We start from the raw sequence: 19,974 nt of genomic DNA on the forward strand, positions 1-19,974 counted from the left end.
TGCTTTGGAATAGATCATCAATGCAGATTGATGTTCTTTGCATAATTTATTTGTTTAGGGTTCATTAGCCCACTGTCTCTCTGCTGTATACATGCTGCATAACAGAGGACCTACTCGAGCAGCGCTGGTACATACAGAGAAAGATGCTGCCCTCTTTTGGCACCACATTACTCATCATGATCTCCTGTCGACTTCTTTGTAAAGTTCAGGTTTTATGACGGCACTCACGCATTCGATTTCTTAAAAAAGGTAATTTTAAAAACGATAAAAATATAAGATTTTTTTTATTCTGTTAAGCTGCTCTCTATAGACACTGAATAGTAGGGTTGCCATCATAAACTATATTTTTTAATTTTTACATGTGCTGTGGGTTACACCAGCAAACTACAACTGCCTGCACATTTCAGCATTAATATAACACTCATTAAAAAATACATTACTGTATTTTTTTTTTTGTCAAGAATCTAAAGGCTGGATTAGAGATGTAAGTTTCAACTCAAACCCTTGGCTTTAATCATATTTACGGTCAAGTCTTGAATATTTTGTGAAAAATAATATAATGAGGACAAATAAAAATGCAAAGCAATAATTCATAATTCTTTTATTTTCAGTATTACGCAACATTAGAAGTATAAATATCTGTTTTAATATACAACATGTATGACATCCATAGAGCTTTCCTTGGGCAAAATACAAAACTCAAAACACTTTTATTGCACATATTCTAAAAGACAAACCAACAGAAGCAAGTTCATCTAATACTAGTTTTGCACAGAGGAGGAAAGAAAAGGAAATCTGAAAAGACGAGCAGACAAAGTAGAACCTGACGTGGAGAGACATCGATTACTGCACAAACAAATCATGGTGGCAAGGAGGCAAACCTCACACGACTAGAAACGGCATCTGTAACACAGGACACAGATTTGGCAAATCAACAATATACAAAATATACATCCATGATGCTTTGTAAACAAACACTGAATGTGCTTTAAAGAGTTAAACGTGTGTTGTCACAGGAAAGAAAAAAGCAAGCGGTGGGGAAAATGACAGCTGAAAGAAAAAAAAATTAATCTGAAGTGAGGGATTGATAAACCACTTTCAGTCCCAAACTTCCTCCTCGACTCACCCTTTGAACTTATTAGTAAAGATTAAGGTGCATTTATTACTATCTCACGACACATTAACAATGCTTTTACAATATCTAATGCAGATAAACATTAGATTTTTTTTAACATTAAAATCTCTGGTGTCAATCTTGGTTTTCGTTTTCATTCTTAGACACATACTGTATGGAACATTTAGATATATACTGCGTCGTCTGGTCATCGTGGTGCATGTGCAGTAGACACAGGCACTGGGTTCATACAGCCAGCACAAACAGAGCAGACGCTACTAATACTAATATCCTAGGCTACTCTCTGGTTTTCATTTAGGGTTTGTACTTTAAAGGAGTCTACCACATAGAAAAGTGTGGAAATGGTAGGTAAGTGTATGCGGATATATAACAGCCTGTATGTGTTGTACCAAGTAGCTGCACACCAACATCAAATTCACATTCACAGCTTAAACGTTTGTGGTCACTTAGAAACATTTGTTTGCCTGATATACCAAAGCTGATCCGAATACTTAAACGTGACATTGTGATTAACTGAATAATTTATCGCATTTATCATTTCTAATATTTGCATATGCATATAGAAACACTTTTTTAGGAAACTACAGCACACTGTGTTCTTAAAGCTGAATATTACGATTTTGAAAGATCAGAAAAAGAAGCGATACTTTGATTATAGTCTCAAAATGCCCTAAAAGAACTTTCCTCAAACTCGTCGGCATACTGTTGGATTCACTTCATGGGGAAACACCCGACTTCATACGACTGCGTGAACGTCTCATCACAGAACGGCATGATCTGGCTCTAATGAGAATTCGAAAAGTGAGTTTACAGCTGAATAAAAGGACATCAGTTGAGTTTGAGACACACGTTCTCAGCTGGCAGCTTCATTAAATGATACCTGCAACAGCCAGAATGTAGCAGCTTGTGAAGGGCGTAGTACACACTGCTGTATGAAATCATTTTTTCTGGGTAACTTCCTGCATGGAAAAGCTTTCAATTCTTAGAACAGGAGTAATGTGACATGTCTCACAATGAAGCTCTTAACGAAGGACATTTTTAAACTTGAGTCAAGCCCACAGTGTTTATACCCCAGACGATCCACGATTCTAATGCGCTGCCTCTTACATCAGTGCAACAGCTTTCAGTTTCACTATGAAGATAAAACTATATAAGGTTAGAATCTAGAACATGCACCTAAATAGATACGGCATTAAAAATCATATTTATGATTAATGACAGTATTCGTCTTTGTCATTGAGCACATTTCCAGTTTAAGCTCATGTTATATCAGAAGACAACAAATGTCCTTTCCCTAAAAATAAAAATAAAATTAGTGACCACAAACTTTTGAGCAGACGTTTAAGCTGTGGACATGACAGGTTATGCAAAATCATCATAAAATCTTCGCCCAGGTGAAATTTTAAGCTGGCTCATTATGAAGCATCCAAAACACCAACACGACCTGAACACCACTAAACACTGAAACCCTGACAGTGAAGCACTTTAACACGAACCATTCCAGATCGCATTTTTCTCGCACAAGTGACCTCAACGATACCACAGCCATAACCCAAAGACCGTGCCCGCAGCGTCGAGACATCTGCGACTGATTACTACGCAGAGCTGCTGGCTCATCCATGATGTATCATATTTTACAATCTTCAAAGCTTAATTAGCCAGTGAGCTCATCAACAGAGACATTCTTGGAGAACGCTGACAGCCCTCACAGTTTTGTTATATAATGCTACATTTTTAGAAATAGCCCCTCACGCCCTCACCTCTCTTCAAGTTCATTTTGGAACATGTGAAAACATGTTGAAAGTCGCACAGAAGAGGAAACCTTTGATGACACACACACACACACACACACACACGCACACGCACACAGCTGTAGCTTACTTTAGACCACACAAGCAGAACATGATACTCTTAATACTTAGCATACAAACATGACACAGCAAAATCTATACATATAATACAAACGACAATCATGTAAGCCCATGTTATCCCTGTTTTACAATGTTATCTTATTTACACCATATTGCATAAAAATCAAAGATATATGTACAAGATGTCAGAGGAATGTGAATTAACACCACATCTTGAAAAAGAAAAAGGAAAAAAAGCAAGTCTGATTTCCCAAATATCTAAGGCCCCTTCACTAATTTATGATTCCTAGAATCCGATCATGATCCTATAGTTAGTTTTTTAAGTTTTAGGTGAAAAGCACAGGATATAGTGTCTTTCCTCTGTACCACTGCACAACACCCAACATTCAAACAATCTGATCATACTGAACATTAACACTACGACAACGGCTCAAAAAAAAAAAAAAGTGAGTGGTCTACTGCATTAAAAGACTTCAGATCCTCCGAGCCTAGAAGTAAGAGTGCAATTCAAAATTTTTTCATTTTTGTATATGGCACAGACTCTACATCACTACAAATGACCTTCCCGATGCCCCAAACACACTGATTGCACAAATCGTTCTGCGATGAGTAGAGAGAAATCCTCCAAACATTTGACTGACAGAAAGTAAAACTTTAGAAATGATTGCCTACATTCAGACCTAGAAACATCAATATGTTATGAGTAATCTTATCTCACACACACACACACACACACACACACACACTCTATCAGCATGTAACAGCTTGCCCGGTCCTCAAACAAACAAAAACCCAAAAAGAAGGCATGATGATGACTGCACAAATCATTCCTAACATTTTATTTTATCTGGATTCTCTGAAGCAGTAATGTTTTTTTTATTATTATTTTTTTCACGTCCTTCTTTACTTTTTGTTATTGGAACTGCGCGGTGACTCCTTCTGCTGTTTGCACCTGCTGGTGTCTTTGTCTGAACTGTCTTTAAGTGCCGATGGAGAAGCCCTGGAAGCGTCTCTCTTAGTGTTTTTCTGTGCAGGTGTGACTTCTTGAGACGTTTCCTTTTTCTTTCTCTCAGCCTGCTCCTTCCGGACAGATGATACTAGTTTGTCTGGGGTGGTGGTTCTGGTATCTGGGGCCTTGTGACTGTCCGGTTTAAGCGCTTCGGACTTGGGAGCATCCTTGGATATCTTCACAACAGACTCACAGTTAAAGCCTTTGCCTGAGGTGACTCCACTGGTTGATGGTTCTGTTTTCACTGCAGGTTTTGGCAGCACGGGCGGTGGATCGGGCTGAGTGGACACGTCTGATGCCGGCAAAGGATCCTTCCTGAGCTGCTGAGGTGTAGTAAGAGGTGGGGGAAAGTCTTTCTGTTTTGGGTCACGGTGGTCTTTACTAACTACGACATGATTTTTGGGAGAAGTGTCTTTAGGTTTGGTATCAAGATTTTGTTTAATAACTGGTGTTGGGGCTGCAGCGGGCTTCAGAGGTGATGTTTTAGGAGGGAGAGATTTCAGCTTTGAGTTTGGGTTGTCTTTGACTGCAGCAGAACTTTTGGGCTGGGTTTCTCTCTGCGTCACATCAGCATGAGTGGGCGAATATGTCGGTTGCAAAGAGTCTTCACTCTTTATGTCAGCTCCAGTGGATACCAGTGAGGTTTCTTTCCATTTAGTGTCGTGGGCTGCTGGAACGTGTGAAGTCGAGTGGGCAGATTCCTTAGGCAGATCCCTCTCCTTTGAACTTGGACTTCTCTTGACTGCTGGGACGGGAGGAGCTGCACTCTCATGTGTTTTTGCTTCCTTCTCTCTCTTCACAGATGTGGGTGGTGCAGGCTGTGGGTCAGGCCTCGGCTTGCTTTTGGGACTCAAAACATTTTCACTCGTAGTTTCTGAAGCTGAACTTCTGAGCTTTGCCAAAGGGACCACAGTGTTTTCTTTAACATTGACAAATTCTGAATCAGAGGATCTTTGTTGGGCTGCGCAGATTTGTGACAGCTGCTCTGAATCTTTCACACGGGCTGCACTCTTTGTTTTTGGAGATATGGGAACATCTTTCTTCTGCAACAATGTGCCAGTGTCCTCTATTGCAGCAGCAGACACAGTGTTATGCTTTTTGTTCAGTGAGACATCTGTAATAATATTCAATGAAGTGGCCTTGTTTGTTGTACAAACTTTCTTCTGCTCCACTTTTGCAGCTGTGGAACATGAACTATTTTCCTTCTTGGAGCCCAAGCTGCCCACATCTCCAACCAGCTTCACAGATGAACTGTTACAGGGCCCACTGTCCTTACTGACAGCTGTTTCACTGAGGTCTGATTTATTACCAAGTACAGATCCAAATGTGGATGCTGGGACAAAAACACTTGGTTTTGTATTTGAGGAGCAAATGTTTGGCACATTTGCTGGAACATGTACCGAATCACAGTTGTTCTGCGCATTCGCCTCAGAAGCAGAGGTCGTGTCTGAGCTCCGTGCAGCAGCTATTCTCTTCTCACAGCTCTGAAGCTGACCTGTATCCAAACCAGAGTTTGCACTCTGCTTCGGTGGCCCAGGTAATGGTTTACTAGCAGCTGGAGTCTCCAGTTGTGTAAGTGAAGGGGAAGTTTTTAAGTCTACCAAAGAGACCACCGTCTTGGAGCTGTCAGTATTTTGTGATGTAGTGTGTGTTCTCTCTTCCTGCAGCTCCACCTCATCTTGATCTTCATCCTGATCTTCATTGCTCACTTCCCGTATGGAGGGCGTTTTTCCACAGGAGGAGAAATGGGAGCTGTGTCGAGGGCCTCTGTGCTCATGACTGGCTTTCACACCAGTCCTTCCTTCTTGTTTCACAGTAAAAGTTGAGGGATCCACTTTGCTGCTGCTTGAGGTCTTAAACGATTCACCATGTCTATCCTGTGTTTTCTCACCAGTTGCACTGACTTTCATTTCTGTAGCTGAACTATTTGATGGCTCTTTGGAGACAACAATGCTATTTAGAGAAGAAACGGCTTCAGGGCCTAGGGAACAAGTTAGGGGACTTTTCATCTTGTCTGTGGTTTTCGTTTGGGGGATGGTTATCTGCTTTTCAGTAGGGCTCTGGAGTCGTATTGGAGGGCTTAGAGAAACCGTGTCACTTGTGTTCTCTGCCATCTTGGACAAACAGGTTTCTGTTTTAGAAACTCTGGGTCCTGAGAGCAGACCAATATCCAGGGTGCCCTCAAGAGGCTTTAGAGAAGAGACATGGCGTCCTTCAAGTTTATATTCTGATGATGTCTTTCTAAGTGGAGATTCTGCAGAAGAGATGAGATGGAGTTTTTCCACAGCACTCTCTCCCCTGCCAGAAAATAGCTTAGGGGCCAGACCTTCAGGGCTCGAGTGGACGCTTCCCAGTCCTGCCTTCATGTGGTCATGAGGCATGGCTGCATCCAGCTGAAGGCTCTTAGACCTCGTAGAGCCAAAGTGGAGGTTCTCATGGATGGTTGAAGACAACCGACACATGCAGTCTTCTCGTTCTTCGAATGACAACCTCTTCCTGGTGAACTCGATGCTGGGAGCTTTGAAGTCCAATCTGTCTGGCTTCAGGCTGTCTTTACCCTGTCTAGAGTGCTGCCATTCTGTGTGACTAGAACACAGAGCTGATCGCAGACCTCCTTCACTTTCACTGCTGCCACCAGAAGGTTCAGTGATGCCTTCACTGACACGTGTGGTCAGTTTTTTATACAAAACATCCTTGAGAGTTGAACTAGCAGCTTTAGCCTCCAGCGTTCCAGACTCTGGGCTGCTCTGCACTTTGTTTTGGCCTCGGACCAAAAATCCTTCATCGCCGTCATGAGCACACAGCGGTGATGGATCTGATTCATGCAGAGCATCCTGCTTCTGTAGAGACTCCCTCCTCTCTGACCAGTCCTGTCGTTTCACGACCATCTTTGACTTCAGTTTTTCTTTGTCGAGCTCCTCAATAGACTCTTGCCGGCCCATCTTACGACTGATGGGCCTTTTTAAGCAGCCCTGCTCAACTGGCCGTAGGCGAGTGATTGTCAGTGGCTCACAGGCTGTTTCGTCCACACTCTGCAGGCCGGTGAAATCCCGCTCTCCTGTCCTCACCTCCTCATCCTGCACCTCCTCTTGGGTCACTTCCAAGCTGCGTTTTCTGGGACACAGGTGCTTCTTTTCTCCTATGTAGGAAGGGGACAGCTTCTCCTCAGACTGGACACGCTTTAGGAGAGGTGAGCGAGGCGGCTCAGCGCTCTTGGGGCGGACAATATGACGCACAATTGTGGGTGGGGAATGTATCTTGGTTGGGAAGGCCTGGGTTGTTTTGGAAATGGCAACAGAGTGCCCACTAAGAAGGGGAGAGGGTGAGCGCTGAGGAGACGTTGGCTGGGGGGTAGGTGAAGGTGTGCGAGCCAAAGGAGAGAGGGGAATGCTACCGGCGGACTTGCGCCGCCCTTGACGAAGCCTCTGACCTGGCAGTTTTGGACCAAGGCCATGGAGGGTGCTGGGCCGAATGTGGCCTGAACCGGCGGGGGAGTTTGGGGCACTGGAGCTAGGAGAGCTGCTCTGGGACGAGTTGCCACCTGAAATCATGAGCACAAAATCCCCATCACATATTAGTAAATAAACATATTGAAGTACATTCAAGCATTATCAAAAATAAATTGAAAGCTCCACCTGACTGGGTGAAATCTGGTGCAGGGCGGAAGGCGGCAGTAGGGGAACGAGGGGAGAGACTGTGGGTAGGGGAGCCGGGGAGACTCTCACCAGATGACAAAGAGTGGTTCAGAGAGGAAAAGCTGCGGCTTGTATGCAGAAGAGGAGAAGGCTGCATGGCAAAGCGTCTGAAATGGGAGCGCCGCCTGTGAAAAGAAAAGTGAGATGATAAAGTGTAAAATTCATAGTTAACAATGGATTATACAGACTACTAGTTTCTTATTTATTATATGTACAACTGCTTTGCACAATGCCAGGAACTCTTAACTGTTTAAGATGGAAAACAACCCACGGATTCAGCTCATCATATTTTCAACATGTCCCTCAGTGCCATCTGTCTGCACTCTAGAGGCCAATAGGAAGCAGAGTAATGGCTGAATACAGGAAATTACATCACTTACCTCTATTCTTAAAAGCAATTAAGCTGCAGAAACAAAACTGCAGCGTTACTGTGCTTACAGAAATAAGCATAAGTGCAGGAGTTTTTCCTTGTGGCCCTCATGAACTTATCAGGAGTTGTGGAACCTCCAAGTAAGCAAGCTGAGCTATACCTGATCTAACAAGTCCAAAGTGCTTCTCACTTACTTATTAAATTCCACATTATGTGTGGATGGTTAGGTTTAAAGAAAAAAAATGACCAATTTGCTCTAGTGAAGAAAAAAAAAGAAGCTTTGTTTGAACACTACTGCCTTCGCAGAGCTCATTTTGGATGGACTGAGGTGCTGCTGAAAACTTTCCTGTGGTCTGACAAATCAAAACAACTTTTAGAAATCATGGACAATACATCCTCCAGACAGCGGAGGAGAACCCTAATCATCTAGCTTGTTATCATTGTGCAATATGTATAGTGTGGGTAAAGGTCCCATTAATGCTAAACAATATATGCAGATTTTGAGCAGCACATAATACCATTCATTTTTTCCACGTTATAAAATGCAAAATACCACCAGAGAGACCCCGACATGGTGAGCAGGTGAATCCCACATTTATTAAGAATGGGGAAACATTCAAGTTTCAAACTACAGCAGCTGGTATTCTCAGTCTACCCCAAATAGAGGGCTTAAGAAAAAAAAATTCAAAAGATAGATTTAAAGATGTATTTGTACCTTTCTGGCGTCTTCTCCTTCTTGGGCTTTTTTCCACATCGGACCATCTTGCTCCTGTAGCTGTTCCTTCTGGCAGGACCAGTTTTTATAGAAGTATTTTCAAAGGGGGTTGTAGAGATGGTCACTTTGCTACCACTCTGAAAAAGAAGGACAAAACCTTGACATTGGCAAGAGGATAGAAATATTTTTTTTTAATTCAAAAGAATATTAACACCTTTATTATCGGGGTTTACATAAACCTTTAAAACACCAAAATGTTTTTGTTTTGTTTTTTTTGACTTAAAGTTGATGTTAAATGAAGATGCCCATTTATTTTGATTTAAACACATTACAGCAATGTATGATTTAAATATTTGTCAATGAAAACAACTTTAGTCTGACTCAAACACATCCGAGCTGGACTTTATCCACTCACTGAAGCATTTGAAATGGAACCACTATAAATATCAGCAGCACCTGTTCGTTAAGTGGACAACTCAATTTATTTTCTAAACCACATTACATCCAAAAACCATCAATATCATAACTCTGAGCAGCAGTACATTCAAAAACAAAACCATTAAAATGTTGAGCAGCTGCCATTTAAAGATTACCACACATTCCCTGTTACCTTCAGCAGGAGCTCCACCACTTCAGTATGGACAAGACCGTGAACCGTTTCTCCGTTCACATGAGTAATGAGGTCTCCAGCTCTGAGTCCTGCTTTATGTGCAGGCCCCCCGTCTTCTACGTTCTGAATAACAGACAGAAAAAGGAATTCATTCATTATCATTCATTCATTATGAGCCATTTGTCTTCAAAGCACTTTAATCAGTTTAAACTGCTTTTAAAACTGTATTTTGGAACATTTTGTTCAGACAAGAGAAAAAAAATGCTGTTAGATTTTGGCAGCAGCATAGTTTAAATCTTTCCAAAATTAATAAACGACATCAACAAGACATGAAAGAAAAAAAAAACCCACAGACACTATGGTTTTATGTGCAAAATATTTAGGAATTGTGCTAAAAAGGTGTCATCTAAAGTTAATATTTGTGTAATGTGTAATGACAGTGTGGTTCAGTGAGTCAGAATAGTGTCCTGTCTGCCCTGAATCCAAACACACTCCATAATAGAAGAGGACACGGCTTCCAGGTCTGAAAAGAGAAGCCTGTGAGACGTGCCTTTAAACATGCTTCGTTCATCATTTGCGGTTGCAAAAGACTTCCAATTGCATCGAGCTAAAAATACATGCCCACAAACTTCACAATTGCTTCTGGCTGCACCTGCAAATTATTTTCAGTATTCCTTTAATATAAATGGTGGAATAAATCCAAATTACAAGTTTTTAGAGTCCATGTAGCAACTTCAATTTGCTTGTTTTGTCTGATCAACCAGCTAGCAGCTAAAAAAAAAACAAAAAAAAAACCTGACGACAAATTTTTCTATTGAAGGACAGAAATTATTCTGGGATGATGCACTTTTTAGTATTCATAATCAGCAGTGTTGGAATTCATATCTGAAAAAAAAAAAATCAATCAAAAAAATTAAAATCATACATCTGTCACACAGTCCTGTCAGTCTACCTGGACACTCAAACCAAGACTCACTCTGCCTTGTGTCTGCACTAAAACCAGCCCAAACAAACTGAAATAAAAATAAATAAATAAAATCAGCTGAAACATGAGCCTTACCCAGACCATATGATACACAGTGTAGATGTCACTGTCACAAGCATACACCCGGATTGCCCGCAGTGTGAAGCCAAACTTCTTCCCAGAACTGTGGATGACGACGGGCTGCCGCGGGTTGGCGGTACAGAGGGAGGAGTCTCGGCTCGGAGAGGAGTCTCTTGAGGAAGGGTCTGAGGAGAGGGAGTAAGGAGAAAGGGGGCTGGCCAGCGGAGACATTCCAAAGACATCTGGAAAAATAAGAGTTGATCACCACCTGAGGTTTTTTTTTCTTCTTTTTTTTTATATAAAAATCAATCAGACTATAACCTGCCCTGGAGTCAGTACTGAGGTAAAGCCAGTGAGCCTGGATTAATTCTGCTCCAGCTGTGGGTGAAACTAATGTGATTTTCTCTCCCAGAAGTGAAGACCTCTTGCTCTGACCATGCCTGATTATTTTCCTTGTTAGCGGCTTGTACTCAGCTTTTTGCTCACAGCCTCTTTCTAAAAAGGAACTCTCAGCATGCTGGGCCAATTATGAGATCTCCACAGTGAACTTTCATCTTTTTCTTATTTTTTTTTTTAAGTCAATTGCTTCTACTGTTAATTCCTAACATGTTATTGCTCTGACATACTTCAACAAACTGGCTGAAAATCATGTTTTGAGGCAACATCTGCCTGGTGTATGTCAGTGCGTGTTTTTTAACTTACCTCCAGGGATCATAAGGGAAAGGGCACCAGTTGAGACAGACTTTGGTACTTTTGGCACCGCTCCGCTCTTCTCTACAGCACTCTCAGGTCGCAGAGAGGTCGGCGGAGGCCCCTGGTCAGCAGAGGTGTGACTGGTGCTGTCAGGGCTCTCTACACCCTCTCCCCTGGGTGTCAGCTGGTCCAAATGTTCTGAGAAACTCCCTAAATTTTTTACAAAAGACAAGCATGGAATGAGGCAAACAGTGATTACTGCATCAGAAATTCCCACCATTCTCGATGGACAAATTATTAAACTTGTCAGTTATAAATTTAGTCCAACCAAACTATACATTTGATATTGTAGAAAATTCCACAAGTGTTAGATGATCAATCCCACTCACATTTGAACTGTAAATATGAAGGTACAGTCAGCAGCTTGTTAGTTGAGCTTAGCTTAAAAGCTGGAAGTGAGTCTGGATCTGAGTCTGCCCCAAGTTAACAAAATCCACTTTTCAGCACCTTTAAACTTTGTTGATAAATATATCTTGATGACATGAGAAATCATATCTGGATGAATTATGGGATTGCTACTGTGGCTACTTTTTGGGGTATTTCAGTGATTGCAATACAGTGTAACATGTTTTGGTTTTTTAATGAAGACAGATGCTCTTTTAAGAATTTTACCATCAAAATTTTTGCTATCTGGTCTAGAGTTCATTCTGGCAATTTCTTACAGCACTTAAAGCCTGCATTCTTTCTAATGGCCAGCGGGGGGCAACTCGTGTGGCTGCAAAAAGGTGACACTTTCCTGATGAGGCTTTGGTATCAATCACAGGCATTGAGTTCTATTTAATACAGCACAATGTTCCTAGTAAAGCAAGTGAGAACATTCAGTCATTTTGATAATAAAAGCAAAAATGTGGAAACTGTTTCTGTATTTTGGTGTTTTGTTGTTTCCACAGGATACGGACCTTACTGATTTTGTGAAATACAAACAAAGCACATGTCTGATAAAGTCGTGTGTAATTCTAGACACTGTACCAGAGAGCGTGGCCCCGCTGTGTGTGCTGCCAGGCGTGGTAGCGTCAGGCTCATCCCGCGGGAGCTCCCCGATGGAGAACGAGGCTTTGCTGGGGTCACCGATGCCTGAGGTTTCGTCCCCTTCGCTCTCAGCTGAGATGGCAAACTTTGGTAGCAAACTGGGGCGAGGGCCCTGATTCACACTGTCTGTGTCTGTCGAGTGGGACAGCGAGGGTCTGGATAAAGCAACAGATTTTCATTAGATGAGCCGCGCCTTTGCAAGAGCCAAATGATTGAAAATAATATTAGGTTAGGCATTGCCTAGGAATACTGTAAAGGTTATGAACACCCTGGGCTTTTCAGAGTCAGGGAGAGGAGCGACAATACTGTTAAATTTATAAAACTGTCCAGCTTTGTGGTACGCATTAGTGTTTAACACTGACCTCAAACTTGCACCTAAAGCAAACATCAATTTTTCCTTTAAACTGAGCCAAATTTCATGTGCAGGATCATAGCTGGTGATCGCAGCCAAGTCTTCAGCTACAAGTTTTCAACAGGTTTCGAGCCTGAAGGCAGCACCCCGGAGAGTGCTTGCAGTTCCCCCTCCACAACATAAACGAGGTACATCATGAATTTGTCCCCAAGGCTGAGACAGTCAAGTTTTACTGGGAAGAAAATTAAGCAGAAACGACCTGGACTGCAGGGTGTGCTGACAAACAGCACACTGAAACACAATCTTCGCTCACCACTCGGACCAACCAATAGATTTGCCTCCTTGCTACTTTGTTCACTTCCCAAAAATCAAACTCAAGCATAGTCATTTTGACATGGTGGAGCTCCAACACACAACACAGACAGACTAGTACAAAAAAATTTTTTTTTAAATAGTTGCTTCATTCTGTCTAATGGTCAGGTGCAGCAATTTAATGAACTCTGGTAATCATTTTGATGTAGAGATGGAGGTGTTCATACGCTTCAGCAAAGTCTGGCGTCCAGCTGAGAGAGTCCACAGTCAGCGGGCTCTCAGTCTTCTTCTCCTCAGTCTCTCCCTTCTCCTCCAGATGCCCACGGGACAAATCCAGGCTGCTGTAAACCTGACAGCCGCACAGAGACACTGACTCAGTTTGCTACATGTAGGCTATAAATGCAAAATGTGAACAGAGATTAAAAAGGTTTAGAGAGTAAATCTATTATGTTCTGTACAGATACTGGGTAACCTTTCATTTCTATGCTAGAACTATAAAAGAAGACTGAGTTCTCTGTGTTACGCAGACTTCATCGTGTCCTACAAGCACAGAGTTTGGGTGCAGCTGAGAAGGTTCAGTATAGCTCAGCGCTTCCTCTGAGACACCCTGCTGCATTTTGAGACACACTGTAATGCTTTGTTTTGATGTGAGGAGAGCACACTGCAATGCAGCACAGCAATGACTCCCAGCTTGCCTGTATTGTGTCACACATTACTACCAAAAAAAAAAAAAAAAAGTAAATCTCATTTGCAAGTGGAAAATGTATGCAAAGCTGAAATCTATGTTTGACACTGTGGAGATAAAGGGAGAGCAGGAGGGAGGCAGTGTTTTCTAGACACACATTTCCATATGAAATGGCAGCCGCTCATGCCCCCCCCCCTCCCATGAGAATAGGATCAGGACAGATAGGGGCATCAGCTCATTTACATCGCTAACGTCTTTGGCAGTAATGATGATGACACTGGAACAATTTGAGGAGAGAGATTAAGGGCATACCTTAGAGAATCTGTGAGAACAAGAGGAAAACTGCCGCAGGTCCACATTGAAGTCTTCATCATTTGTGTCCTCTTCCTCTGTCTCCAGATGATGGTATCTCTCAGAGCGAGCTGTGAAGGAGGGGAGCATTATACCTTTTAAATTGCATTATTACAGGTTATTATTATTACAGTGTAAGAAGGTGACCCAAGTATAAAACAAGTGTAATGACTGACATGCAAGCATTCTGGCTCAGTTCTTGCTCCTTTCAATTACAGGCGTTTAGCTGAGTCTCTGCTCTGCAACAGACATGCTACATATGTGTTAAGTTGTTCAATGTCAATTTTAATGAAACCGGCACTATACTAGGTCATTGTTGATTAATAAAACTTCAACAAAACTGCAATTAAAATTAGGGTTTGTGGCCTTTTTGTCCTTGGAGTTTTAGTGAAAATTCTGAGTATTTTCCTAATGTGAAGTTTCCTTCAACAGCATCTGGAGAACAGTCATGATGTGGGTTGGGATGCAAGAAGGTGGCATAATTTTGTCAGTGGCTGTGGTTGTGTTTGGACTGGCACACTCAGGGACCAGAGCAGACAGCTGTTGAAACATTTTGGACACCAGGCTACTTTAATGCAATGCTGCCACCATTTAACCCAACCCCACTAACTGCATGTCTTTGGACTGTGGGAGGAGGCTGGAGAAAATATGAGAACTCCACACAGAAAGGCCTCGGCCAGAAAAAAAAATAGCCAATTTATTACATAGTGGAATATATAGTGTATAAGTGGACAGTTTGAAGACAGCCTCTATGTTGCACGAAGAAAAGTTCAAATTAGCTGCTACTAGATCCTGTTTTTGCCCCAACCACCAATGAACAATCAACTATCAGTTAAGTATGAAGCCAGAGTGCTTTTATGAGGCTGTCTGATAACTTACTGTCAAAGTAACTCGTGTCATCCTCGGACTCCAGCTGAGGAATAAACTCAGCCTTCTGTCTCAACAGGCCGTTCCAGTCCAGGTTATGAAAAAACTGATGCTGCTTCACTTCAGATACTCCGCCTGCAGGTGGGATAAATATAGAAGAATGTGAAAAATTGCTAGTGAAGAAAGCACATGCACAAAAATCACAGGACACTGAATGGTTCAGTCACACACAGGAACATTAGAAATGCTTACACTAGGTTTCCCTTTTCCCTAGTGGCTGCAGGACAAACCGCTATCATGACCATAAATTATGCAGAACAATTTCCTGCCTGTGACCTTTAGTGAAACAGCAGGAGACTTTGTGAATGGCAGCCCAGCGAGGAAGAGATCTAGATGAACAAGCAGATCCGGATGTCTGCAGACCGAACTGGTTATGGGTATCACCCTGATTAAAAGCCTTCGTCCTGGGTCATGGTCACTTTTACAGTCTGCAGATCTACACACTCATAGTGCCTGATCGTGCATGAAACTAGATTCATGGACTAGTGGGAAATAATTGCAATTGATCAGGAGGAAGAGGTGAGTAGGCCACAGGATAAACTGCTCCGCTGTTGGATGACCTCAATTTCTTCCCTGGTGACTTGGAATAATGAGCCATGCAGGGGTAGCACATGAGAATTTATGGTGGCCTGTTGTGCACGTGTAGTTCTAACCCAGTCCCTGACTGCGCCACATATTCTTCACTCTTTGTGTTCGTACCTGTGCCCAGCCTTTCCAGAGGATTCTGTCTCAGCAGCAAGGTAATGAGTTCCTGAGCATCAGGAGGTGGAGCCTCGTCTCCATCGGGCCAGTTGATCTCATCTGGAAACACACAATCAGTGTAGAAACAATGACTCTGTATACAAGTATCTTATGAACTTGATGCTGTTCATTTGGAATTGAAAATTGTTACTCGGGAAACAAACAGGGTTCAAAGCAAAGTTATCATGAGAAAACCAACATGATTTACAGGAGTTTCCTTAATGTTTTAAACCTAACGGTCAGTATCCGACAAAAGGGTTCATCCTTAAATGTGCTGAGGCCAGTACACTTTACAGCACCTGCAGTTTCAGTGCTGAGATGGCGTATTCATTATCATGTCATTGATAGATACCAACGTGGGATTTATGGTGTACAAACTGGATTTTATATGTCAGATAGCCAATTCCACCCACATCTTTCTGACATTAGAGTTACACAGTACACTGATTCATCCTGAACACTGGATGTAATTTCATGCATGATATTAATTTTGAGAATACCTCCTTCTCTGCACGGGTAGCAAGACTTCAAAAAACAAAAAATAGCAGTTTTTCCAGATGAAGCACATACACAAAAAAGTCTTTTTTTTTTCCCCCACAAAGGGGCACTTCACAACTGAGCTGTTGAAATATTAACACTAATGTGTGTGGACTTAGTTTAAATGCACTGGCCACAGTCAAGTGGCAATATAACTAACTTTAAAGCATAACATGTTCATAACTGAAAGACACTTCTGTAAATCTTTGCCAGATATTTGTGCTCATTTATTGATTTCCTTTTTTATGATGACAGGAAATGTTTAATATTCTATATACTCGTGGTAGAAGAAGCCACTGTAAATGCCCACAAATACAAAAACAATACCTTGATATACCATGAAACAGTCAGAATCTTTAATACTATGACAGAATACATGGGACAGCAGTGTCTGTGTCACTTGCTCTTAACCAACAGTCTGATATCCTCTTCCACTTCACTCCCTGACGCTGACATTGGAGCAGCCACTGTACTTCTGCTTTTAGCTCAGAGCACATCTGGCACAAATGTTTTAACTGCTATATGCTCACTCTGGCAGAGCTTACAGTTAACTTGGGCAATAGGTAAATGACAGGAATTTATTAGGCTGCAACTGTTTCTAAACTTTGACTAAAATGTTTCTCTTGATTACATTTTGCTTGCAAACATTAAAAAAGGCCAAAATAACTTACTCTACTAACTGTGTTTTAAGGGGCTAGGAGACATTTATTGTATATGTTCTTCTATCCGGACCTTCCTGGGCCTAAGTGAAAATTACCATTCAATTCAATTGCTTTTTCATAAAGGGACAGGTAAGTTTGAATAGGTTTGAATCCCCTAGAAACTTACAGGATTCTGCTAGTGAATTTTACAGTTTGTAAAATCCCAGGAACTACTTTAAACTAATACTGAACCGCTTTAATCTGATGAGCTCCTTTCAAAAAAAAATAAATAAATAAAATAAAACCTTTGACAGCAACATCAGACAAATCAAAGACAGCTCTAAGGTGTAATGTTGAATAAGAACTGATGCGCGCCGGCTTTTACTGGAAAGCCTCATGAAGGCAGAGAACAGTGCAGCAAAGCCTGTGTGCTTCATGCTGATTGCCTGCTGTGTGCTCTGTTTGTACCCCATTTTTAATGATATTTGGGTGTAAGCTATGAATATGTATGTGCAGCCTCAGGCCATGGTGGCGTGGATTCAGTGGATTCAGGCCTCTTTAATTAACAGTCGCACACAGAAAGCTTGGTACAGTTTGTTCATGAGTATACCAAATCAGTCATGGCATGCCACTCATTTCCATGGCACAGATAGAGGCTGTTATCCAACAACATGTCACACAACTCATCTGAGCCGCACTGCTGACAAGCTGAAAGCTCATGTTTTTCAAGAAGATTTTCTCGGTGCTATCATAATGAGAAGTAACAAAGTAATCACAATATTAAACCTTCACTTGGGATCTAAAGTCAAGCTAAATCCACTTACTGCCATCTGTTTTTCTGCTGGCCTTCAGGGAAATCTCAGTCTTCAAAAAATTGGAAATTATGCACATCGACTCAGTCCATGTGGTCACTATGCAAATGTTTCATACATATCAGATCTAGTCTGGGAATTCCCCTGATGCGCCTGATAGCGTCGAAACACCAGATGTGATAATAATTTGCTTCTAATCACCTCCAGCAGCAGAAAATGTCTTGTAGTACTTTAGGTATTGAATAAAATTACATAAATAAACAAGTAACCTTTATATTTATTTATGACCCTAGAAATATAGCACTGTGTAATAAAGTCTTTATATTTTGCTTCCAAGAAGCCAGATTAGATTTTTTTAAGTGGTCTTGAGCAGCAGTTCCCCAGACTCTCAGGAAACACTTCAAAGTTTGTCTTTGGACATCGCCTGCTTATTCACTCTCAGTCCAATCCTTGTACCTGCTCATTTTCAGGGGAATGTTTTAAACACTTCAAACATTCAAGCATAAAAATGACTTAATTCAAGGTAAGAACCACATAACAGACAATTTTGCAAAGATCCTATTTCAAATATTATCGTTAGGCACTAACGGAGACAATTCAGTTCAACAGGCACAAAATAATATTGTTGCACCAACAAGGTGATTTCCAAAGCACAAAAGAGGAGGTCAGGAGAGTATTTGTAAAACACTGTCATGGTTTAGGGCTGCATTTCAGGCAGTGGTGTTGGAGGTCTTGTCAAAATTGATCAAATTATGAATGTAGAAAAGTACAGTTAGATTTTAATCCACCATGAAATTCCAATCAGACACTTTCCAGATGGTAACAGCTAATGATTCCAAATTTAGGCATCTCATTTTGACAGTTACTATTTGTAAAAGTGTCAGTCTAAATATTTTGAGCAGTTTGAGATCTCTTAAGAACAACTATTTGACAGGTTTTTCAGAAAAGCAGTGATAGAAGTCTAAGTTTTCCTTTAATTATCTGAGAAGAAGAAGGAAAAAAAAAAAAAAAAAAAGGAGGGGAGGTAATACTGACCACTGATGACCTGTCCAAACAGCTCTTCTGGTGTGTCTCCAAAAAAAGGCACACAGCCCACAAGAAACTCATACAGGATGATGCCCATGGCCCACCAGTCCACCGGCTTCCCATAGCCTTGTCTCAAGATCACCTCTGGAGCGATATACTCTGGGGTGCCACATACCTATACATCAAGAAGGAAGAAAAAAATCATCCTAAATATGATGATCTTTGAGAAACGGCACTACACATCTCTCGAGTTCGAGTTTACCTGCTTATCGGAGAACTCTCTGGCATCTTTCTCTATATGTCCCTCATACAGGTTGGTGGTCATGTTCATCAGCCCGACTTTGGAAAGACCAAAATCAGTCAGCTTAATGTGCCCCATTGAAGTCACCAGCAGACTAAGAGGAAAACAAGGTTGGAAAAGGTTTAAATAAACAGAACCGGTAAATACAGTCAGTTTTTGTGTGACTGTCTTTGCAATGTTGATTTTAATAAGAACAAAAAAAAAACAAGCCTTCACACCTGACACTGCAGTAACCTTGTCATAGTGGCAGCTGTTTTTTTTTTTTTTTTTTTTTTATAAAATAAATCTGCTGTTCCCAAGCTAGTATATGTAAATTAATAAAAAGTTATTCTTAGGGCAAATGAGGTGCACTTGAAATTGTTCAGCTTGAGTTGTTATTAAGTTCAAGGTTGTTGAATGAATGCACTGGGAAGACTTTCTAAAATTTTATTTCTCAGGTCATTATTATGATGAAGTGCAGCGACGTTCTGCTCTCTTCTCCACCTAACTGCACACCTGGGGTTGAAGGTGGCTCCCAAAGTGAGCCAGTGTCCATGGTTCCATGTTAAAAAGCCTGACTTTATAGTAGACATAAAGATGTTTACAGCCTGGTACAAAAACCATGTTTATTTCTATAGCGGATTTCCTCCTTGATGACATTTTTAAATAAAACCTGTTCAAATTTTCCTGGGACAAAGTTTGCATTATTAAGCGTGTGGGCAATTTGACTGATGGGTATTTGCAGTAGCCAGTATGCAAGATGGGTGTAGCTACTGTGATGTGCCCCCCCCCCCCCCCAGTGAAGACCTCAAACAGACATACACAGCCATCTTGCATTTTTGAAACTGGGTGTGAAGAACTGACCGTGTAACTGCTCGGAGACTACCGATTTGTGCATGACAAGTCATTAGCCACTGAGTAAAGCCTAGATATTCCTCCTTTCTGACTCTTAGAATGACCATAATTTACAAAATTGACTTACTGTCCTTTTTTAATATGGTCTGAAACTAGCAACTCATCAGGAAAATGTTTACTGTGGTCAGAGTGAGAGAGCTAAGGCGGTTTTCCTCTTGACTTT

At 41.4% G+C, this 19,974-nt stretch overlaps 1 protein-coding gene across 1 annotated transcript in view; it reads right to left on the minus strand.

The window, feature by feature from the left end:
- Positions 1 to 586: 586 nt before the first annotated feature.
- Positions 587 to 19,974, minus strand: part of mast4 (microtubule associated serine/threonine kinase family member 4) — a 95,732-nt gene continuing 76,344 nt past the window's right edge. The window contains exons 17-29 of the mRNA XM_030742092.1: positions 18,879 to 19,011; positions 18,626 to 18,791; positions 15,559 to 15,660; positions 14,812 to 14,934; positions 13,894 to 14,003; positions 13,124 to 13,245; positions 12,173 to 12,387; positions 11,153 to 11,353; positions 10,466 to 10,692; positions 9,406 to 9,528; positions 8,796 to 8,932; positions 7,651 to 7,835; positions 587 to 7,556 (exon numbers count right to left, since the gene is read on the minus strand). Coding sequence (XP_030597952.1) covers positions 3,910 to 7,556; positions 7,651 to 7,835; positions 8,796 to 8,932; positions 9,406 to 9,528; positions 10,466 to 10,692; positions 11,153 to 11,353; positions 12,173 to 12,387; positions 13,124 to 13,245; positions 13,894 to 14,003; positions 14,812 to 14,934; positions 15,559 to 15,660; positions 18,626 to 18,791; positions 18,879 to 19,011 — 5,491 coding nt within the window. The 3' untranslated portion in view covers positions 587 to 3,909. The remainder of the gene's footprint in view (positions 7,557 to 7,650; positions 7,836 to 8,795; positions 8,933 to 9,405; positions 9,529 to 10,465; positions 10,693 to 11,152; positions 11,354 to 12,172; positions 12,388 to 13,123; positions 13,246 to 13,893; positions 14,004 to 14,811; positions 14,935 to 15,558; positions 15,661 to 18,625; positions 18,792 to 18,878; positions 19,012 to 19,974) is intronic.

Source organism: Archocentrus centrarchus, chromosome 12 (genome assembly GCF_007364275.1).
Source record: "Archocentrus centrarchus isolate MPI-CPG fArcCen1 chromosome 12, fArcCen1, whole genome shotgun sequence".
Lineage (NCBI taxonomy): Eukaryota > Metazoa > Chordata > Actinopteri > Cichliformes > Cichlidae > Archocentrus > Archocentrus centrarchus.